The 16,852-nt window shown below is 51.3% G+C and overlaps 9 protein-coding genes across 9 annotated transcripts; 6 read left to right on the top strand and 3 right to left on the bottom strand.

Moving 5' to 3' along the window:
• Window positions 1–1,228: 1,228 nt before the first annotated feature.
• N7506_006553 (DEAD/DEAH box helicase) lies at window positions 1,229–2,908 on the top strand (the record flags this gene model as incomplete). The annotated part of the gene is made up of 1 exon (XM_056955846.1): window positions 1,229–2,908. The coding sequence occupies one exon, from the start codon at window positions 1,229–1,231 to the stop codon at window positions 2,906–2,908; it is 1,680 nt and encodes a 559-aa protein (XP_056810180.1).
• Window positions 2,909–3,279: 371 nt separating this feature from the next.
• On the top strand, window positions 3,280–4,828 carry gwt1 (putative GPI anchor biosynthesis protein Gwt1; the record flags this gene model as incomplete). Its single annotated transcript, XM_056955845.1, has 2 exons — window positions 3,280–3,375; window positions 3,437–4,828. 2 exons carry the CDS (start codon window positions 3,280–3,282, stop codon window positions 4,826–4,828), a joined length of 1,488 nt encoding a protein of 495 aa, XP_056810179.1.
• A 209-nt stretch (window positions 4,829–5,037) lies between these two features.
• Window positions 5,038–6,929, top strand: N7506_006551 (amidase; the record flags this gene model as incomplete). The annotated part of the gene is made up of 2 exons (XM_056955844.1): window positions 5,038–5,159; window positions 5,222–6,929. The coding sequence occupies 2 exons, from the start codon at window positions 5,038–5,040 to the stop codon at window positions 6,927–6,929; spliced, it is 1,830 nt and encodes a 609-aa protein (XP_056810178.1).
• A 159-nt stretch (window positions 6,930–7,088) lies between these two features.
• Window positions 7,089–8,591, bottom strand: N7506_006550 (uncharacterized protein; the record flags this gene model as incomplete). Its single annotated transcript, XM_056955843.1, has 1 exon — window positions 7,089–8,591. The coding sequence occupies one exon, from the start codon at window positions 8,589–8,591 to the stop codon at window positions 7,089–7,091; it is 1,503 nt and encodes a 500-aa protein (XP_056810177.1).
• Window positions 8,592–8,674: 83 nt separating this feature from the next.
• On the top strand, window positions 8,675–9,121 carry N7506_006549 (uncharacterized protein; the record flags this gene model as incomplete). Its single annotated transcript, XM_056955842.1, has 1 exon — window positions 8,675–9,121. One exon carries the CDS (start codon window positions 8,675–8,677, stop codon window positions 9,119–9,121), a length of 447 nt encoding a protein of 148 aa, XP_056810176.1.
• Window positions 9,122–9,226: 105 nt separating this feature from the next.
• Window positions 9,227–9,445, top strand: N7506_006548 (uncharacterized protein; the record flags this gene model as incomplete). Its single annotated transcript, XM_056955841.1, has 1 exon — window positions 9,227–9,445. The coding sequence occupies one exon, from the start codon at window positions 9,227–9,229 to the stop codon at window positions 9,443–9,445; it is 219 nt and encodes a 72-aa protein (XP_056810175.1).
• A 1,032-nt stretch (window positions 9,446–10,477) lies between these two features.
• Window positions 10,478–11,546, top strand: N7506_006547 (uncharacterized protein; the record flags this gene model as incomplete). The annotated part of the gene is made up of 4 exons (XM_056955840.1): window positions 10,478–10,778; window positions 10,834–11,217; window positions 11,276–11,392; window positions 11,455–11,546. The coding sequence occupies 4 exons, from the start codon at window positions 10,478–10,480 to the stop codon at window positions 11,544–11,546; spliced, it is 894 nt and encodes a 297-aa protein (XP_056810174.1).
• Window positions 11,547–11,817: 271 nt separating this feature from the next.
• Window positions 11,818–13,585, bottom strand: pdeA (3',5'-cyclic-nucleotide phosphodiesterase PDE1; the record flags this gene model as incomplete). Its single annotated transcript, XM_056955839.1, has 3 exons — window positions 11,818–12,583; window positions 12,644–13,329; window positions 13,511–13,585. The coding sequence occupies 3 exons, from the start codon at window positions 13,583–13,585 to the stop codon at window positions 11,818–11,820; spliced, it is 1,527 nt and encodes a 508-aa protein (XP_056810173.1).
• A 1,291-nt stretch (window positions 13,586–14,876) lies between these two features.
• Window positions 14,877–16,566, bottom strand: N7506_006545 (SSH4 family protein; the record flags this gene model as incomplete). Its single annotated transcript, XM_056955838.1, has 3 exons — window positions 14,877–15,691; window positions 15,741–16,046; window positions 16,107–16,566. The coding sequence occupies 3 exons, from the start codon at window positions 16,564–16,566 to the stop codon at window positions 14,877–14,879; spliced, it is 1,581 nt and encodes a 526-aa protein (XP_056810172.1).
• Window positions 16,567–16,852: the final 286 nt, after the last annotated feature.

The raw sequence follows: 16,852 nt of genomic DNA, 5'->3' as shown, positions 1-16,852 counted from the left end.
GAGCTGCCCTCCGAAGAAGGCTTTGCAACTCATCTTCGAATTCCACCTTCGGGAGATACGAAACACGCGTACATCAGACATATCAAAGCGGAAGACCCATCGAAAGATTGCATTGAGTATGAAGATTGCAAGGTCTACAAAGACCACGTCCGATACGATGATTGCGTTATTTGGGAGGATCGAGTTGTTTATCAGAGGAGTGCACCAGGGGTGTGGGTTCCTTTACCGCTTCAGGATCTCCCTGGGGACTGCCCTACAAGTCCGGTGACTACGCTACAAGCCCAACTCAAGTATCATCATGAGGTGAGCCTACCTTTCATGCACTTCCATTTCCGCGGGTTTAATGTTTATGTGTGAAGACGCGTTCTGTGTTATCTTACGTGTATTGTCATCTCTTGTTTTTTTGTTTTTTTTTTTTTTCCAGCTGCATGTACTATATCACCAACTGTTGAATTGATTCAAGTTCTGGCAATTTGCATTCCTTCGATTCGCCGTGGTCTGTACGGATAGATTGACGCTGGGGGCTCAACGCTGAGGGTCGGCGGTCTAGTTCCAAGGTTACGCACCGTTCCCAGAGCATATCACTCTTCATAGCCCTTGGAGGTATCAGGTTTAGTCTCATATATGAAAACCCAACCTGGAGGATTGCATATTATCCTGCTTTGATTTGTGATGGATAAGAGACATGATCTGATAGACTGTTGAAGACACTTTTTTAAAGATGACAGTCCACAAGTAAATGTTGGAGAGTATCCCAAGGCTCGAAAGAGAAGATTGCCTTGGAACTCTGGGAGTCAAAGTGATGATCACTACTCCCTCCGTACTCCAAACTCCAAACTATATCCTCCGTGTACTAATTTTGAAAGAATCAGGATTGCCCCTTAGCGTGAAAGCACTTGTTGCACTAGGGCCCAAGCTATTATGCCGAGATCACGTGGTGGCCCACCAAAGTGGGACTGACAGCCAATCAAAAGATGCTTATGTTTAGTGCAAAAGTCAAGTTGATGCTTGGCAACAATCTCTGCGTTGTTCACAGCTAGATTCAATATCGATATTTTGTTTTTGCATCACTTCGCAAAAATAAATAGTAAATTGAGTTGTTTGATTCTTTCCATCGCTCTCTTGGCTCCTTGCCAACCATCAATTCCCGTCGCCACCGCTTGTGAATTGAGCTTTCTTGACCTCCACCTTGCTGAAGATTTCTTTGATATCCGACACCACCTTCACAATGGAAGGACTCCAGGCAACTGAAGTTGTTCAGCCTTACTCCAGCATGGCTGGTAAGCTTGACCCTAGACTTTTGAAGGCTCTCAACGTTATGGGCTTCAATGACATGACGCCCGTCCAGCACCGCGTTTTGACTGAACTCCCTACCTGGCGCAGTGACTGCCTTGTCCAAGCCAAGACCGGCACAGGAAAAACATTGGCATTCCTTCTACCTGCGCTGCACTGCCTGCTGAATGGAAACACCCCACCCAAGGGCAAAGTCGGCATTCTGATTATCACACCTACTCGAGAACTCGCACAGCAAATCGCAAAATCATGTGATCAACTCACATCACAGCTGGAGACTCGCCTTGAGTGCCACATCGCTGTTGGTGGAACTGCGCGCGCATCTGCGCATTCTGCTTTCATGAAGGGGTCGCCTTCCATTCTGGTGGCAACCCCGGGCCGACTGACCGACTACCTCTCCGAAACTCCTACCGCCAAGAAGCTTTCTAGCATCCAGACACTGGTTCTGGACGAAGCTGACACCATGCTTGAGAGTGGATTCATCGCCGATGTCAAGCGGATTCTCCAGCTCATTCCCCAGAAGAGCACTGGATGGCAGGGAATGTGCTTCTCAGCCACTGTCCCTCCCAAGGTCAAGGATGTTGTCAATGTTGTGCTCCGAAGGGACTACACCAGCATTTCTACCATTGACCAAAATGAATCACCAACACACGAGAGAGTGCCCCAGTACTCTGTGCTGATGCCATCCGTGAAAGATACCTTTACCACTCTTGCATCTCTTCTCAAGCACGAAATCAAGAAAGAATCCAAGAAGATCATTGTGTTCGGTGTGACTGCGCACATGGTTGGTCTCCTCGCAGGTGTGTTCTGCAAGGGTATGGTTCACCTGAAGGTGTACGAGATCCACTCCAGACTCAACCAGGGTGCTCGCACAAGAACCACAAACCAGTTCAAGGAGGCCGAGTCTGGAATCCTGTTCGCCTCTGACGTTATTGGCCGTGGAATGGACTTCCCCAACGTCGATCTGGTCATCCAGGTCGGTTTGCCTTCCAACGGCGAGCAGTACGTTCACCGTGTTGGCCGTACAGCTCGCGCCGGCGCCGATGGCCGTGCCATCATTCTCCTCACCGAGGGCGAGTCTTTCTTCATGAAAAACAACCGCCATCTCCCCATCAAGCCCCACCCCGACTCCGAGGCCATCAACGCGGCCGCTCCCGCTCTTAACAAGGCTGTTATGGACGCCATGTACACCATCGAGGAAGAATCCAAGCAGCGTGCATACTCCTCCTTCATCGGTTTCTTCGCTGGTTCCGGTCTTCTGCGCCAACTGCGTCTCGACAAGGCTGGTCTGGTCCAACTTGCAAACGAAATGGCCGTCAAGGGTATGGGATGTCCCGAACCTCCTCCGATGGACAAGAAGGTCATTGGCAAGATGGGCTTGAAGGGTATCCCTGGCTTCACTTACGCTGACCCCAACGACTTCGACCGAAAGGGCGGTGGCAGACCCCGTGACCGCTCACAGGGTGGTCGCGGCGGCCGAAACAAGAGCCGCGATGCGCTCAGCCCGGGAGCTGGTCGCGCTGACAGAGGCGGTGTTGAGAAGAAGCGCGGAGGAGGCCGCGGAGGCCGTGGTGCCCGTCGCGGTGGTGGTGGACGTGGAAAGCCCAGATCCTAAGTCGTTTTTACTGAGATACCCTGGATGGCAAAAAGAGCATATCAAGTCAATGTTTTTATAGAACGATAGATTCACGAACAGTTTACTACACATCATTAATTGCAACGCAAATCACATGCATCTTTCAATTCCGCAGCTTAAAGCCCTCATAAAATTATGCTGCCTCGCACTACTTGATTTGGCCAGCGAGACATATGCATATTCAATTGACAGAGTGTCATCTTTGATCTTGACAGTTGTTCTCGCGATTCGAGGCATGGTCAGGTGATTGCGGGTAAATAGAACATTCGGAGCTTCTCCAGCTTCGTCACCACGTCATTCGTTATTTTTCAACCCTTGGGATTGACTGTCTGTGTAGACACTTGATCAACATGGATCCGAGCTACAAAGCTCGCAAGGAGGCCTTCGTGTCTAATCTTGCCGGAAGCACAATATTCGAAATCAACACAGTCACTCTCGTTGCTTCAGTAAGAAGCGCCCACTTCATACAATCGCAATTGACTCATATCTAACTGAAGCTTCTTCTAGACATCTGTTCTCCTCTGGTCCGCGCTCCAATCGAGGCTTTCATTCTTCACACCATACGGCCCCGCCGGAATCGCCGCCGACTTCATCCTCAACGTACTAGCAATTTTGTTCGCAACGACTGCATACTCGTCGGCGCCCCTCCTGCTCAACATATTCCTCGTTTCCCCCGCCGTCCTCCTATTCCTTACCCGACACGGCCAGCGCACTACCCAAAAGGCCAAACCACCTCGCAAATCCAAGGCCCAAAATGAATCCCCCGAGGAACAGCTGGCCTTGCCCGTCCACCCGTTCTTGACAACCTACCGCGCCGCCATGATGATTGTCACTTGTGTGGCGATCCTGGCGGTGGACTTCCGCGCATTCCCACGTCGCTTCGCCAAGGTTGAGAATTGGGGCACGTCGCTGATGGACCTGGGCGTTGGCTCGTTCGTGTTTTCAGCCGGTGTCGTTTCCGCACGCGCTGTGCTAAAGGGCCGCAACTCGAAGACACCGAAGGCAGCTTTGTACAAGAGATTGATAGGTTCCGCTCGACACTCAATTCCTCTGCTTGTGCTGGGTCTTATCCGGCTGTGGAGTGTGAAGGGATTGGACTACGCTGAGCATGTCACTGAGTACGGTGTGCACTGGAATTTCTTTTTCACACTCGGCTTATTGCCTCCATTCGTGGAGCTGTTTGACTCTCTGACGACGTTGATTCCTTCGTACGAAGTGCTCGCACTTCTGACCGCGGTTCTCTACCAGGTCGCTCTGGAATCCACTGACCTCAAGCGCTACATTCTTGTGGCACCACGGGGACCGGACCTACTATCGAAGAACCGCGAGGGCGTTTTCTCTTTCATTGGATATTTTGCGATCTTCCTTGCCGGACGCGGTGTTGGAATTCGCATCATTCCCCGAGGCACTTCAGCGACAAAGTCGCCCCAGCAAGCGCGGAAATCTGTCTTGCAAAATCTGGTCCTACAGGGAATGTTCTGGTCAACGATCTTCTTCTTCAACTCCACATACGCCTTCGGCCACGGTGCTAATATCCCAGTTTCGCGTCGACTGGCCAACATGCCATACGTGCTGTGGGTATCTGCGTTCAACAGTGTACAACTATTCTTGTTCTGTTTGACCGAGACTGTCTTCTTCCCGGCAGTTCACCGTGCGACGACCAAGGAAGCCGAGGCTGAGCAAGCATCATTCGCGACCAGCCCGATTTTGCATGCCTTCAACCGCGGAGGCCTTGCGCTTTTCTTGATTGCGAACCTCCTGACCGGGGCTGTAAATTTGAGCGTGCCAACATTGGACCTGAACACGCCACAGGCCATGGGCATTCTGATTGTCTATGCGGCAGTCCTCACTGGTGCTGCCTTGGCAATGGACAAGTACAACATCAAGTTGAGCTTGTAATTGTATATTTTGGACCATTAGATCTCAATAAAACGATGTCTATATATTCATATTTAACTTGTCTCAATTATTGATAGACCTGCATGATCAGTTGGAGCGTGCTTGTAGATTGCTGTTGAGCCGCGGCATGATGTCATGGGACAATAATCTCAACAGCTGAACTCGACTCTCTCGGCTGATTTTCCTCTTCAATTCGCACTCCAACAATCATGAGCGAGCGGACTTTTATCAATTACCCGCCTCCCCGCGAGGGTCCATCTGTCCCATATAAACATGAAGACCAAGTCATTCCAGTCTTCCGCGGAACACCGTTAGCGATCGGCGCGACATTGTGAGCAACCACGACCTCCAAGGTCACCATCATGCCATACTGATATTTCCTCTTGAACGCAGGATCCATAACGTCAATTTCGTCCAGAGTTACTTCTGGCGCAATGCCGGATTCGGAGTCATTCGCGAAATCCCTCACCTGAGCCAATACGCCGGCCGGTACGATCCAACCGTGATCCCCGTTGAAAACACCAACAAGGCCGAGTCAGCAGCGAAGACATCATCTGCTACACTTTCGCGCAGGAAAGGCAACCATGGATACTATACTTCTGCAGACTACCATGCGCTCTATAAATCAGGAGAATTGACACCGACGACTGTCATTGAGACATTGCTGCCGTTAATTCGGCGCGACGTGCAGCCTCCCGGAAAGCACTCGACTGCCTTCCTCGAATCTCAAACCGAAGCAATTTACGCAGCAGCGCAAGCGTCTACGGAGCGATACAAGGAGGGCAAGTCGCTAGGACCTTTGGATGGTGTCCCGGTCGCGGTGAAGGATGAGGTACACGTTACGGGTTACAAACGGACACTAGGATCGAAGCTGGACTTCAAGCATGGCTCCGACGGAACTTCCTGGTGCGTGAAGCAATGGCTTGATGCCGGTGCTATCATCATTGGAAAAACCAGCATGCACGAGCTGGGGCTAGACACCAACAATAACAACCCCAATTACGGCACGCCTCGAAACCCCCATAACAAAGAATATTACTGCGGTGGCTCCTCCGGTGGCTCTGGATATGCTGTCGGAGCCGGCCTCGTGCCATTTGCGCTTGGCGCAGATGGCGGAGGCTCGATTCGGATTCCTTCGTCGTTCTGCGGTATTTGGGGGCTGAAGCCTTCGCATGGCCGCGTGTCCGGCGCTCCATCTCAGAGCCTGGCGCCCACTGTTGGTGTCCTTGGACCCATGGCCACGAGCATTGATGACCTTGCTCTGGCATATCGCACCATGGCGACACCGGCACCGGCTTCGGAAGACCCTATCTCTTCCCAATTCCCATATCCTCAGCCCCCTCGCCCAGATACCAAGAGAACTAAGACGATCGGAATTGTCCGCGACTGGATCGATCGAGCTGAGTCTCCGGTTCGTGCTGCGTTCGATAGGGCTATTGATTACTACCGCAAGGAGGGTTACAATGTCATCGACATCGAAATTCCTTATCTTACTGAGGGTCAGCGTGCGCACGTCCTGACTATCATGGCGGAAATTGCATCTGGCGTTGATGCCGATCATATCAAACAGCTCACGGCGCCGAACAAGGTACTTGTTTCCATGGGCATGTGGCAGATCACCGCACAAGACTTGCTTGCTTCTCAGCGTCTGCGGAACCTTCTTATGACCCATCTAGCCCATCTTTTCAAGGCCCACCCTGGGCTATTGATTCTGACACCCACCACCCCTATCCCTGGGTGGCATATTGATGGCGGGGAGGCGGATCTGTCCCGTGGTTTGTCTGATGGAAAGGCTTCCGTTCGGAACATGGAGTATGTGTGGCTGGCCAACTTTACTGGATGTCCCGCCATCACCTGCCCTGCGGGCTATGCTGCTGATAGTGGCGTTCCTATTGGCGTAATGGCTATGGGTGAATGGGGCGCAGAGGAGGAGCTGATCTCTTTTGCTCGGGATGGTGAGGCTATCTTGGATCTACCTGGTGCTCGTCCTCCTGTCGAGGGTGCGGATGCCTCAACAGAGAAGGGTCTTCGTATTCCTTCCAATGATCTCGCTGTTTGGGAAGATGTCATTTCTCAGGCAGCGGAGAAAGCTTCCAAGTAAGCCGAAGTGCTCTGAGTTTATCAATACTACTAGTTAAGCAGGCCTTTTACTATTGATTTGTTTCATATGGAACTGAATTATATTGGAATCAGTTGCAAGTTCATCATGTCTGGTCCTATGAGACTTCCAAATCCAACTCGATATATACAAAAAGACCGATTAACCACTTCCAAACACAACGGAAGGATCGTACATCGTCATATTAAAGGACAGGCAGTTTCCAACATCGAAAATACCACCATGCTTATCTCCACTGTCAGTGTCGCAGTTGTTGGCAATCTGCCCAACATAATGCACGCACTCGTCATGCGATAGCTTCATTTTACCATCACAATCATTCAGATTGAGAGTGATCGTACACTCGTTGTCACTCTCTCCTTCACCAGTATAATCCTCATGGAATCCATCCCAGGTGTTGGCTTCCACATTAGTGCAGAAATTATCAATGACACCACTGTCACTGCTATCTCCGTTCAGAAGATCAACAGGCCAGGTCCACCCATTGCCGCCTTTGCAGCTGAGCTTCGACTCAGACGTGACACTTAGACTGAAGGTGTAGCATTTGTCTGTTGACACTGTTCCGCCGTGCTTGTTGCCACTGTCGGTGTCGCAGTCATTAGCGAGTAGGTTGATGTACTCTTTGCAGTAGTCGGCTGAAATTTGTCCGTCGTATGGAGGGGTGCAACCTTCTTGGGTTGAGATTTCCATCACAGCCTTCGGGTCGCCAGCATATTCACCATCGAAGGTCTGCTTGTAGGGCCAGTCTGTGTGACTGGCGGCGGCGATGCAGAACTTGTCTAGGTTTCCTGATTGAGACCCTTCGGTGTTCAGAAGGGATACTGGGTATGTCTCTCCATTGCCACCAGTGCAGGTCTTTTTGGTTGTTGGGGAGGCGGAGCTGCTGGTGGACGAGGATGTGCTGGTAGAGATAGAAGACGAGCTACCTGAGCTTGAGGAGCTAGTGGTTGCCTGGCTTGAGCTTGATGAAGATCCACTCGTTGAGCTGATGCTTTGGGTGCTTGAGGGTGTGGCGCTTGGTGATGAGCTCGAGGAGCCACTCGCCGACGTAGTAGATACATGGCTACTTGATGCCGAGCTACTGCTTGCTGTTGACGTGCCTCCTGGGGTAGAGGTTGTGTCAGACGTATCAGGAATCGGATCTGTCAGTGTGGCGAATGGAGTAGCCTTCATAGCGATAGTACAAGCCGAAGGCGTTGTAGTTGCTGAGGTCGATGACGACGAAGGTGTAGCACTGCAGCCTGTTTCCACCGATGTACTTGTGGTACAACTGTTGCTGTACAACGGCGTTCCGGAGCTCGTAGTTGTTGGAACCGGTGTGCATGATACCCAGCTGTTGGTCACTGTTTTGGTAGTACACTCAGAGGTCGTGGTCTTTGATGTCTCAGTTGACGAGGGCTGAGAGGCTGTGGATTCAGGCTCAGGAGTGGGGAGCTTGTCGTTACCAATAGTGATCGTTGGCCAGTTCGTAACTGGGGGATTGGGAGGAGGAGGATAAACACCTGGGTCCGGTCCTATATGAGTGTGAGCGGTAGTTTTACATTTCAGTGTGCCAATGCAACTTACCAATTCCCCAAGCAAATAGTCCACCGCCGCCACAGAACCAGCAGTGCCACAAGAAGGCAACTTCGGTATGGTGACCATCTTTATCCGTTGTCTCGATCAGGGTATTTTTATCCACCCCTGTCACTGTGCTCACTGACGATGTAGAGAGAGATGTGATAGTGATGATTGGAAGAGTGCTAGATTCTGATGACACGCTGCTTTCAGGTGGGCTTGTAGAGCTAGCATCTCCAGAAGTGGAAGTGGTGGATGGCGCAGGGGTTGAAGACGCCGGGGTTGATGAGTTGGGCGTGGAAGACTCTGTTGGGGACGTACTTGGCGTGGAGGTTTCCAGTGTAGAAGATGCCGGTGTCGAGGATGCTGGTGTGGATGACGGCGCAGAGGATGACGGCGCAGAGGATGACGGTGCAGAGGATGACGGCGCAGAGGATGACGGCGCAGAGGATGACGGTGCAGAGGATGCCGGCGCAGAGGATGCCGGCGCAGAAGAGTCTGCAGAGGAAGACCCGGTGGAGGCAGAGCTCGGTGTTGATGATCCAGCAATGGAAGAGCTCGTAATAGAGCTACTGGAGCTTGCATCCACAGAAGATGATCCCCCGGTGGAAGAATGAGTGGGCGCTGCAGACGACGAGACACTAGGTGGCGTAGTGCTTGGATTGCCAGTAGGAATCACTGCAGTTGAGGTTGCAGACCCAAAAGAAGAAGAAGAAGACCCAATGGCGGCTGTCGAGCTACCATCTGTGGACCAGACACTGGAGGTGCTTGGATTGGCATCACTGGAGGGCCCAATCGAGCTCGTCGGCTCCACTGAGGACGATGGAATGGAGGAAGTGGATGGATTCGGTGTCTGGGCAGAAGATGAGAAGCCAGAATTAGAGCAGCTAGGGCCGTTGCAGATAGTCGAACTTGAGGCTCTCGACGACGGGATACCCTGAGGAATAGCAGCAGCTTTTAGAAGAAGCAAGCTGAAAAGAACAGCCCTCATGTTCATCATTGCAAGATCAAGGACACGAAGTAGGCCTTGTTAGACTCAAAATGAGAAGGGAATGCCTTCTTTTCTGTCCGCTGTGTTCTCTAGTGTCCGTCATTTCTTCGCCCCCAAAGCATCAGCGTATGAGCCGCTAACGTGCAACGTCGAGGAAGAGATTGCTCCACTGGGCACTGAACAGCCTCCACCGATGTCAGCCTCCTGTATCCAATTGCGAAAGTCCTTGGATTCCAAATCCATTGCGGGATTATCGCTTTGTCACGGGTAAAGGTTCGGGAAATTAGTTCTGCAGGGAGTGAAGATTCCAAAACAGTAGTGATGGACGTCTGACACACTCCATAGTGTCGATCAATGGCCCCCACTACCTGATATGGGCAGTATGTCATCCTCGATACCCCTGTCAGATTGTGCCTTGTGCCGTTAGACCTGGCTAGACGTGCATATTCTGGAGTCCACTGCATTTCAACAGCCCCCACCTGGCGAGTGCTTGGCAGGGGAGATGTTGAAACCAGGCCCCCCACAGTAAGATTCGCACTTAGCCCCCATGTGATATTTGCCAGTGGCGCTCTTAGCTCTCGAGCTTAGAGCTTCGCTGGGATCACTGTCGAGCTCTTCATTGGTCTGCTCGGGTTTTGTTCGGGCTCAGTGGTCAGGAATAGAAGTGATGGCTGCTGCTAACCCAGGGCGTTCAAACGTGCCGCTTTCCACTAACGATAACGTTCAGCCCCATGGCCCCCAAAGAAGACGGGAGATCATTTCGCAGTGGCAAAAATCTCCATTGCCTAGCGCAGTGGACCCTGCAACGGGCTATGCAGCCCTTAATGTATAGAACTAAAAGCATCAGCTCGGTGGATGTATAAGCCGTATACTTTTTCAAGACCCATCCATCCCAGAAGAAGGCAGCGGTTCCTCTTCTTGTGCGATTTTTTTCCATTGATTTGAATATTCCTTACAGCCAAGTCAATATTCCATTGGAAATATGAAGACCTTCTCGGTAGCTCTCCTTGTAGGAGCAGCCTCACAAACCCTCGCATACAACATCCACAGCAGTTGTGACTGCGGTGATCATCGCGATGATATCAAAAATGCAATGGAAGAAGCAAAAGCCGTGCTCAGTTGGTCAAGTCTCACAGGAACAGCCTGCGCAATGTGGGAGCGAACGCACGAGGCGGGCGATGAACCACAATCGATGTATGAGACTTGCAAAGACCAAGGAAGGCGCAGTATCCTAGATGACTTCTTCGGGGACCACAGCGCCACAGCGTATGAGGCTATTGCCAGTAGGTTCCTCTTGGTGTTCTGAAAAATGACATTCCGGCTAACATAATCGCACAGATGCGCTTGGTCCAGCATCCAAGGTCCCAGGTGACTATTCGGAATCCGTGGATGATCTCACCATCGTTTGTGGAGATAGTCATCTGAAGAAGATCACCACGGGCGTGTATCGAGACCAAGATAGAGGGTATGCGGATGTGAGATATAACCCTGCGCCGGGACCTAATCAAAGTCCCTGCGATGTTGTCCAGGCTACTGCGTATACAGCCTTGGGCAAGAATGTCATTATGCTCTGTAACAGAGACTACACTGGAGTCAATCAGCAGCCGACATTCAGCCAGTTGAACACGCGTGATGTTCGGGGGAAGAGTGTGGATTTCCTATCCAAGACGATCAGTTCAGTTTTCACGCACGAGCTGATCCATACCGGTAATTTCGATCAATGTGAGTTTGACGCATCTCTTTGTATGAATGTTTGAATGAGGCTGATTTTTGAGCGCAGTCCCGAGGTCTCTTGGTGATGGAACAAGCGAAAAGTATGAGTATGCTGGATGTAAGGAGCTGGCGGGTGGAGATTTGAAGTGGAAGAACTGCGACACATTTGCCATCATTGCACGAAGTGAGTCAAGACTAACTCCGACTGACTGTGTTTAGTTCTCGAAAGCTGACCTCTTTGGCTAGTGTTCTACCTCAACAACTATTATTCCAAGGACGGCACACTGACAGCGCTACCTACTCGCCTTCGGCCCAAGTATCCAAACCCTGCACAATAGTTGACAGTTGGAAGATCCCCCGGGACTCTTTCGCTCTGACCGGTGTCTGCGAAGGAATCCTGGATATCCCGGAGAGGGAGATAACTTCATCCATAGCGAGGCTCAAGGTTTGCTGTTGTATCCATGGATATAAAGGGGTCGAGCCATCTTGTAATAAAGAACACAACGATATCAGTGTTAATAGGAAGCAAACTTGGCTATGGTACAGAGTTTAATCACACGCTGTGTAAGGACAAAACGACAAAAGCCTCCACATAATAGTCATCACCGATCATATCCATATTCCCTCCACGGGACTCGGAATAAAGAATTCACATCCCAGATGCACCCTTTCGCCATGCTCCTTGAGTTCCTCTAGGATCTGTTCTCCTGGCGGAGGGCCATCGGTAAGATGTTCCTTGATATGAATGATATAAACCTTCAACCCCTCCAAAGGAAGAGGCTTAGTATCAACCCAAGACTCAGGATCCGGCGACTCCAGAACATCAGCATGATCACCACCGTCTCCAAAGTCCGGACCGCCAACTTTGGGTATTTGCGGTATTTCAAAGTAGTCGGCCGGGTGCGACCGAGGCTCAAGTCTGTCGCCAGATGTGCTTTGGGTTCGCTTCGATCGCGGACTCACTTGCTCACTACCAGCCTCGACTGGGAAGATAGAATCGCGCTTGCGCTTTTTCTCGCCAAAGTTGCCATTGCGCACATTCATGACTTTGGTTGCTAGCACGCTGAGCTCGGCGACAAGGTGCCGTGGGCACATATGGCCATACAAGTACTTGTCGTCGATGCTGTCATTGTAGGAACATTCGATGAAGATTGCTCGTAGCTTGCCGTTGGCTATCTTTGGTGCGGCGGCTTCCCATACTAGCTTATTGTGCCCTTCCTGTGCGACCGAGTCTGGCTCGACATCGCCGAAGACAATGATCTCATCGCCAGTGCGGTGGTCGCGCAGGAAGAAAGCTGAACTTTCGACTGTTGCCATCACTGGCTCCTTGTTGGTAGATGGAAAGAGGCGCGGGGAGCGAGCGGGCGAATAGAAACTGGGAGTGGTTAGTTTACAAGTTCCATTGACGGCTAGGAAGTCAAGCGCTCTAGCTTACCTGCCATCGGTGTGATCTACCGAGATTGCTCTGGAAGGAAGCATCAATTGATGCTCGGCAAAAACGGTACTTCCTATGCGGTGATGCGTTCCACTCTCGGGGTGATATCGCTGCTTGCATCGGCCGTGACTGACGCTGAGACATTTGGTCAATAGCCCAGTGCAGGCTCTAACATAGCCTCGGCTGTCGCCCCGGCCAAAGCGAGGATTTCCACCCTCCACTAAACGCTGATACGTGAGTAAACCAGCTCCACCATCTTCGTCCGACAGATTCGGCCAAATTATGTCGTTGAACATATGGTTTTTGATGGCGGACAGCACCGAGGGAAGCGCGGCCACCGATTTAGGGCCATTTCCCGCCTCTAAAATCGGAGTGTTGATTGCAAGACCGGCAATATGATCAAGATGAGGATGTGTGATTAGCACATTACCAATGAGTTCACGAAACACATGGGCTCCGTTTGCCTGTGGTGTTTTGTTGGGCAACTCGAGCCCCTGAAAGGGCCCATTTGTCATGACACCCTCGTCATTCGTGCAATCAGGCATATACCGCTCCAGTAATCGGATAATCCCTGCCAAGAGGGTACCTGCATCAACAGCGACGACGGATTCCGGGGCCCAGTTTGTTGCAGTCGAGCGGACCAGAATGCCGGTGACGCTATCTTCACGGGGTCCACCCGTGGGGCCCTATTGAAATTAACATTCGGCACTTTCAGTATTTTCGCAGGGGTATTGCTGTCAGAACCCGCTATCAGAGACATGATATGACGAAAATCATCCCCGGTACTCCGTACACGAATCATAGTCAACACATGGCCTCCACGTGACGGGCTCTGCGACAGGCAAATGAAATCAGCTAGACACTTACCAAAACAATGACATGGAATGCAGGTTTTTTTGCCGGTTTTGCGTCCGTCTTTGTGTTTAATGGAATTTGAGACATGACTGACAAGCACCGTGTCGGAAGTCGAGATCGTTTCAATGTATGGAGTACCTCAACGGCAAATCTCCAATAGAAGCCAGGCCTCAGCGACAAGTCTCACCGTACAGAATAGACTGATCAGTTCTCAAGCGGAGTTGTGAGGCGGCTAGAGAACAAGAGAGATAACACGTGTGCGACAGGTTTAACGCGCGCGCAGCTTGTGAATTGGGCGGGTGAAAATGTCTCTGGCACAAAAAACCCCCACAGAATGTGCGTCACACGCAAAAACAAAGGCGATTATATCTCAGATTCAGCCGCAGTGGTTTAGTGGTTTTCGTGGCTCGGGGAGACAGAAGCACGCGCGAAGCCGCAACAGGATTCCGGAGACTGGTCGGCAGAGTGCAGATTTGAGAAACCGGGGGAGAACCTGGGGGAACCTGACTTCGTATCACAGATGCGCCCTTGTGCTGCGGTTGGACAGCCACTTATGCAAGCGAGGTGCAGGTGCAGATGTGTGGCGATCGATTGGCGGTGGACAAGTTCGGAGAGGTGAGGTTTCGGAGACACAGTTCGGGTGGACCGGCAAACTGGGGCTAGTGGAGTACGATCGTATCGGAGCCACGGTAATGCAACGAAGATCTGGGGATCAGGAATGGCAATGCTATGTGAAGAATACAAGAGGTTGCGATCAAAGCTTCGAGGTGGAAGTCTTGGCGATCTTGTGGGGGCCAACTGCTGTATAAATAAACTAGCCTACACTACGGAACATGTCCACCCCTGAAGTACTTTATAAGGAACTTCTTGGGATTCTCCACTCTTATCTATTCCTCAAGGTCATTCAGACATTGCTCATCTTCGGGTTTTCTGTAGGAATCGGCTTATTCCATGGTCTGCCACAGATACGAAAGCAGAATCCGACAATATCTTCAACTCAAAGTGTCTCAATCGGCGAGGGAATGTCAGATCAAGTAGATGTCTTGTATTGAGATATATACATAAAGAGGGTGGCTAGCGAGAGCTGGGTATAGCAAAATGAGTGTGCCCTTATACATGTGTTCGTGTTCAATGACTCCCCAAGGGTAAGGGTGGAGGGCAGAGCGAGTGAAAGTCTGAGAGTTCCTTTCATAACTCACAGCAAAAGAAACAGAAAGAAACAAAAAAAGAAAACAAAGCCTCAGGAACTAGACTTCCTGGTTTGCCCAAACACCGTCCGTGAACCCGCTAAATAAAACAACAAAGAAATGATCAGACAGAGCCTCTCATGCAGAGATTATGTTCACATGTAGACAGGGTATAAAAGAATCGAGGCCAATCATTGGCCACTTGGGTGGTGCTCATCTGTATCTCCTTCGACCGCAGTTTCGTAACTCGGGAGATATTGACCAGCAGAGTCCATGGCATCGTCGGTCGGAGAGCCATGTTCTTCGAGTGCACCCCTGGAAGGGAAGTCAAGAGAGGTATCACTGCCCCTGCGACTGCCATCAGGACTAGAATACTCCGGAGGCGGGGCCTCATGGTGCTCGTCATGGACCATGCCAACATTGGCCTCTTCATCTCCCAGAGCATACCGGCTGGATCCCTCACCAGCATCTTCAAGAGGTGGTATGTGATTCAGCTGAGCGAGGGAAATGTCAGTCGGAGATCTAGCAGGACCTGGGCTTGGTACTGGAGGAATCCTGACACTTGAGCCCGAGGCCGCGTAATTCGCATTTTGATAAACACGCTGAGAAATCTGGGCGGCGCTCTCGCGGCCCGACTCCAGCAGAATGCTGCCTTGCTCGCTTCCGTAAGGTGGAGGTGGGGCGAGGCTACCAGTCATCGGGGCCAATCCCCATTTCTTGACGTTTCCTTCGATGAAGACGAAGCCCATCTGACCAAAGTTGACATGGATTGTGCAAGGACCGTTGGCGCCGATCGTAGGAAAGAGGTTTTGCGAGCGATAGTTATGAGCCACGTCCTCCAGTTTCTTGCCGTTGCGAGTGAAGAAGACTGTCCCTGACCGAGGGCGGTAGCCGACACCAATCACATCGCCTTGTAATAGAGGAGGTCCGTATGGGGTGGGATTGAATGGTTGGTTGACCCTGCGGTGTCCGGTTGACTGGTAGGCAACAGAAGATTTGTGGAAGCCTAAAATCGTTAACACAGTCTCAGCAGTAGGAATTGTCATGTAACGCACCAGGCATTCGGAAGAGAGGGTATGGTTTCGTAGTCACTCCAATTCCGATCATTGTTGAGTCGGGCTTATCGTATATCTTGGCCTCCCAGTAGTAGACCTCATTCTGTTTGGGGAGGGGGAGGTTTGTCTGCACACTGCATTCCGAATCATAGAACTCAATCTCCGTGCGGGCTTCCACAAAGCAATTTGCGATCTCCAATTCTGGCTGGAACTCCCATGCGGATACGCCTTTTTCTTGGATTGCGAGGAATTGTGATAGGGATATATCGGTTTGCACTGATTCGGGCGGGTTTCCTTGGACAAAAGCTGGGCAGAGTTAGAGATGTGAGACATACGACCCATCAAAAGATTCTCACGGGCGCTTACCTTTAGCTCGCAAGTATTCCGACCGCGCCAAGTCGTCCATTGACTCTAGCGCCGTCTCCTCCTCGCGCGCAAATGCCTGTTCATCATCGAACTCACCGGGTCGGCCAATGCGATCCAGCATAATTCGCCCCCGGCGAGTATATTTGAAAAAGAAAAAGATCGCTAAGACAACAAAGGCAACTGCGGCGGAGCCGAACGCGGACAGGATCCCAATCAGGATGCCTTTGCCGGTCGAGCCGGTCGAGTTGCCACTGGCGATAAGCCCAGGCTCAGGGCGAATTTGCGAGAAAGAGGATAGCACATTTTGGAGGTTTTCGTGTATTTGTTGCTGTGATAATAAAGGATCTGTTTGGAGAGGTAACGTTGAGCCGATCGGTGACGTCGTCGGGCTGCCTATCACTGTTCTCAGGGTCGAAGGTAGGTCTGCGAGCGCGCTGCTCGGAACCTCAGGGCCCTGCATCGTTCATTGACTGCAGTAAATCGAGTCAGATAATCAGGGAGAGGCCAAAACAAAGCACTTAGAGAGCAGACAGTGATGAAACAAGATGTGTGAGGGAGAAGAGAGAGATAAGTGGGCGGCTGCGGATAGAAAAAGGCGGGTTATCTAAGACGCTTCCGGCCCAGGTGGAGCAGCTCAGTAGGGGCTCTAAGCTGTTCACGCCTTTTCTCTCGCCTTTCTTGTGATGTCTCGCCTTGTTGATTTTTGACTTTCTTGTCACTCGTACTTAGTACCCTACTAAACCCTG

Source organism: Penicillium brevicompactum, assembly GCF_028827555.1.
Source record: "Penicillium brevicompactum strain IBT 35665 chromosome Unknown utg000005l_segment0_segment0, whole genome shotgun sequence".
Taxonomy (NCBI): domain Eukaryota; kingdom Fungi; phylum Ascomycota; class Eurotiomycetes; order Eurotiales; family Aspergillaceae; genus Penicillium; species Penicillium brevicompactum.
Note: the sequence above shows the minus strand (reverse complement) of the source record. Positions and strands in the feature narration are given on the sequence as shown.